The 5,092-nt window shown below is 30.2% G+C and overlaps 1 protein-coding gene across 2 annotated transcripts in view; it reads left to right on the top strand.

The window, feature by feature from the left end:
* The window catches only part of Ppt1 (Palmitoyl-protein thioesterase 1), a 12,311-nt gene extending 7,880 nt beyond the window's left edge, over window positions 1-4,431 (top strand). Inside the window, exons 3-7 of one of the 2 annotated variants that reach the window (XM_018445351.1) lie at window positions 2,219-2,346; window positions 2,417-2,572; window positions 2,661-2,778; window positions 3,993-4,151; window positions 4,226-4,431. In XM_018445351.1, coding sequence (XP_018300853.1) covers window positions 2,219-2,346; window positions 2,417-2,572; window positions 2,661-2,778; window positions 3,993-4,151; window positions 4,226-4,351 — 687 coding nt within the window. In that variant the 3' untranslated portion in view covers window positions 4,352-4,431. The remainder of the gene's footprint in view (window positions 1-2,218; window positions 2,347-2,416; window positions 2,573-2,660; window positions 2,779-3,992; window positions 4,152-4,225) is intronic. The other variant, XM_018445360.1, reaches the window with a different exon arrangement.
* The last annotated feature ends 661 nt before the right edge of the window (window positions 4,432-5,092 follow it).

The following is a 5,092-nucleotide window of genomic DNA, read 5'->3' on the forward strand; positions in this document are numbered from 1 at the left end:
TTCGTTATGTAACTTTATGACGTGATTTTTTTAGTAGGGAATATCTTACAGTTATATTAACGTCTTAACATATATTTTTTGCATAAGTAATAATTGAAATACGTAAATATGATACCCCGGGACTAATGACGGGGTGTGTCGTTACAGGTGTCTGCTTCTTCGTCGTCACATCTAACCTCAACATAACCTACTGTAAGCGTAATAGCCGCGCGGCAACCAAATAGTAATTTTATATAAATTTATATTTTTATTTCAGTGACGTATGTACAAAAAAGAGAAAACTGTTTAGGTATATCATAAACGTTGTTAAGAGTACATGCCTATATATCGTTTTAAAATTATTAATGAAGTATATATATATATATATATGTATTTCTTTTATTTCATTTAATTAAATGTATAATATTTTGTAATCTGGATATATAACAAGTGATCCCAGTAACTGTAACATCCGACCCCGCATGGGGTTAGTTGTTACAAGGTGCATGATCTTATATATTTTATTAATACTAGAAAGTCATATTATTAAATTATAAAAATAATTTTTGTGTAGTGTAAGCACGTGGCTATTGCAAAATGACTTTACGGTTTATGTTCCATTTATTAGTTACGTGGAAAAAATTCCTAAAGAAAAACTATCAATTATCCCCGATCTCCGCTACATACATAAATACTCCATGCAAGTAAATTTGACATATAAAATAAAATGAAGTAATACTTATAAAGCCATTAATTAGTTTTATTCAAATAATCCATTTATTTGTTATTAAAAAATAATACAATTGAATGTTATATTATGAAATGCTCGTACAAATTAAATAAATTAATAATGTAAAAAAATGCCTGCAAAGAGCCAACACAATATCTGAGTATGTAAATAAATTTATTAGAATAATAACATAAAAAAATCGTAAACATTTCGACCTTAATCTTTTAGGTCATCATTAGTTACAATTTACGTAACAGTTGTTAATGTTAAATCAAGTAAAGTCGATATAGGAATCGCAATCAAAATAACAAAACATATATAACACTTTGACTTGATGTAATAAATTGGCTCAAAAATATCGGTGCAAATTCGAGATTGATCTTTTAAATAGAATGATTTCAAAATGTAATATAAATTTGTGGCAATTACAAAGTTGTCTTAGTGCAGGAAAGTATCATCCAAAACTAAAATGTATCTAAATATAGGTACCGGTAGACAAGAAATAGTACCTAGATATAGGTACAGGTACCAAAAAAAAATATCTCAGCCACAGACTTCTATTACTACACTAGACTGCTAACTCACTTTTCCTTATATACATGTATTGTCTGCGCGTAGTTGATGCGCAGAATAAGACTGTCACGTACAGAAAAGAGAGGCCAACAGATTAGGTCTAGCGTTTTTGCGATTAGTTCAAAAGTATATAGAAAGCATGTGCAGTATGCAAATGTACTTATTCTACGCATGTAGATGCATATATTTTGACAATAATTAAAGGGATGAGTTAGCAGTCTAGTGTAGTAATAGAAATCTGTGGCTGAGGTACTTTTTTTGGCACTTCTATTATAATTAAAGTCTGTGACCTCGGTACAGTTCCTAGATATATAAATTTTTACCTAGTTACAGTGACTATGTTTATACGGCTCAATTTACACCGAAGTTATAATAATAATAAACAATAATAACGTGCTCGTTGTTGAAATACAATACGAAATCTAGTGAAAGTCGACCAAAGACGAGCGAATAATTTAAAGATGTTATATTGATTTAAAAAATGTTTAATATAGTATAAATTATAAAATTGAGCAAAACTAGTTTCAACTTTATATAGTTTTCATCAGTCGCATAAAATTACAATATTTGAAACATTTCTAATTTAATTAAAAACAATATAAACGGTGGAGTCATTCGCTCGTTTTTAATCGGTTTTCGCTAGATTTTGTATTGTATAAGATCAATGTTATGAAACTGGTCAATCACAATCATTCCATTCTTCAGAAGAATAGCTATGATTCCCCAGTTTCATAACATCGATGTTATAACTTCGACATAAATCGAACCGTATAAACGTAGTAATAAATATCTACGTACTTGTACCTAGGTACTGCACAACACTGATGCTACTATTTGGTCATCATATTGTATATTATTTGCGTTGAAATTCTACGCTATTATTCCATTTTATATTTGTTTTAGTACAGAATTAAGACGTAATATCTTTTCTTATAGGATGTTGAGAACGGCTATTTTGGAAATATTAATGAGCAAATAAAGCATGTGTGTCAACAAATATCGCAAAACACAAAACTTCAAAATGGATATAATGCCATTGGTTTTTCTCAAGGGGCACAATTTCTGTAAATTGTTTCTTTTATTAATTTATCATCCATATCAATTTTTTGTATACAATGCCGTTCTCTATTTTAGAAGAGCAGTAGCTCAAAGATGTCCTAATCCACCAATGCTGAATTTAATATCTTTAGGCGGTCAGCATCAAGGTGTTTTCGGAATACCAAAGTGCTCAGACTCATCTCGATTGTGCAATTACATGCGTCGCATTCTTCATCTCGGTGCATACTTGTGGTACTTGCTCTCATGATCTTTGAAGTCATTAAGCAGTATTAATGGAAACTCTCTTTGTTATTATGCATTATTTTAAACTTTTTCTTAGGTACGTACAAAACTCGCTGATACAAGCTTCTTATTGGCATGATCCTTTGCAAGAAGATGAATATCAAAGGAAAAATCTTTTCCTTGCCGAAATCAATAATGAAAATATTAATAACATAGTAAGTGTTATCATATACATTAACTATAATATGAAAATATATTTTCTAATTTCAATCAATTTATGACTTATATAATACAGGGTGTCTTAATAACTATTACCATCTGAAATATCTTCTAATCTATAAAGTGCAGCAAAAAATTTATATAACCAAAATTACACGGCGTAAAGAGGGATATCATATGGTGATAATAATTTTTGTCCAGGTGGAGGCGCTTCGGAGATTTCAAGGTCAATTTCGTTTTTTTTTTTAAATGGAACTATATGAATTTTTTTACACAGTATGATTCCTCTAATTATTCTGCATATAAAAGTATTAAGGTAGAGATATGAAAATACTAACCGTTTACGAAACATTTTATACTTTATTGTGACACATTGACATAAAATGTTAAATAACTCGTAATCTATTAATTTTTTGATAATCGTACCTTAATACTTTTATGAACAGAATAATGAGATAAATCAATTGGTGGAAAGAAAACAGAGTTGCTTTAAAAAAATATGTATGCATAATTTTTTAAATAAACAACTATGTGACAATCTTGCGTTTCGCGGGTTTTCTCCGTGTTTAGATCCATTCTTGGAATGCCAACATTTCGTGAACTGCAAGGTTCAAGCCTCAAGAATATTAAGCAACTATGTGTTTTCTTTCCAACAATTGATTCATCTCATTATTCTGTTCATAAAAATATTAAAGTACGATTATAAAAAAATTAATAATTTACAAGTTATTTAACATTTTATGTCAATATGTGCCACAATAAAATATAAAATATCTCAAACTATTGGTTTTTTGATACCTCTATCTTAATACTTTTATATGCAGAATAATTAGAGGAATCATATTGTGTAAAAAATCAGAGAATTACATTTAAAAAAACGAAATTGACCTTGGAATCTCCGAAGCGCCTCCACCTGAACAAAAATTAATACACCATACGATAGCCCTCTTTACATCGTGTAATTTTTGTTATATAAATTGTTCTCTACACCTTATAGACAAGAAGATATTTCAGGTGGTAATAGTTATTGAGACATCCTGTATACTACATGTTTTATATTATGAATAACAATGCTGACGTAACTTTATATCCAGATATTGCATGTGATACAGAACGATATTAAAATTTTGAAGCAGAAAAATAGTAAAATAAAAATTATATTATTAAAGAATTAATATTTTCATTATTTATATCGATTATACTGTAACAGGAATATAAAAATAATCTTCAAAAGCTTCGAGCTTTAGTTCTCGTTAAATTCGAGAATGATACAATGGTCGAACCAGTAGAGACAGAATGGTTTGGATTTTACAAACCTGGTCAAGCGGAAGAGGTGCAGAAGTTGCAGCAAAGTAAGCTGTACCAACAGGTATGCACTCGCGCGATTGATTTCAACAAATATAGTCGCTCAATGCATATATTATCGATTCGTCATTTTCATAGGACTGGCTCGGATTACGTGCAATGGAAAACGCCGGTAAAATCTGTTTTGTTTCGCTACCTGGTGATCACTTACAATTTACGGCTGATTGGTTCATTAAAAATATAATTAAAAAATATTTAGTATAATTGTGAAAAAATCTATGTATGCAAATTTAAGAATTCAATGAATTAGACAATATAGATGTATAACATACACGTATATAGTGTAAAAAAGAATATTAAAAAAATATACAAAGTGTCTTATAAGACCATAATGCAACTACACAACGAATCGGAATTAAAAACCCTAAACGGTTAAACTGTATCTTTAGCGTTGAAATAATTCTGTGTGACTTTATATATTACATATTCATTCTCTCAAATTACGCGTTTTGGAGAAAATTGCAAAAAAGATAAAACATAGTTGTTTCATTCCTACACTGCTTCTGAAGTATTATCGTCGCTGAAATCGTGCACGAAAACAATAATTCCGTTTTCAGATGAAAACTTTTTTTGTTTGTTTACATTTCTGACTTTCTCCTATAAATTCGTCAGTTACTCGTCAAAAGCTATCGAGTAAATTACTTCTGTCACAATACAAGGTGTGGCTATTAAATAACGAGACTGACGCTGCTATAGAAGAAGTACGCATGCGCCAAACGCCAGCGACCGACAACTGTTTAGCGTGAAGCCTTCTCTTTCGAATGCAGTACCTCTCGCTTCTGTACACAAATCCGTATAGCCGTAGCCTTCGTTCGCATTAGAGTTGTTTTTTTGTTTCGCCGGAAAAATGGTAAGTGTAACAATAGAGCAACGAATTGTTGTGAAATTTCACGTGAAACTTGGAAAAACCGCTACTGAAACTTATAATTTATTGAAACAAGTGGC

This window comes from Mycetomoellerius zeteki, unplaced genomic scaffold (genome assembly GCF_001594055.1).
Source record: "Mycetomoellerius zeteki isolate Tzet28-1 unplaced genomic scaffold, Tzet1.0 scaffold104, whole genome shotgun sequence".
NCBI classification, from domain to species: domain Eukaryota; kingdom Metazoa; phylum Arthropoda; class Insecta; order Hymenoptera; family Formicidae; genus Mycetomoellerius; species Mycetomoellerius zeteki.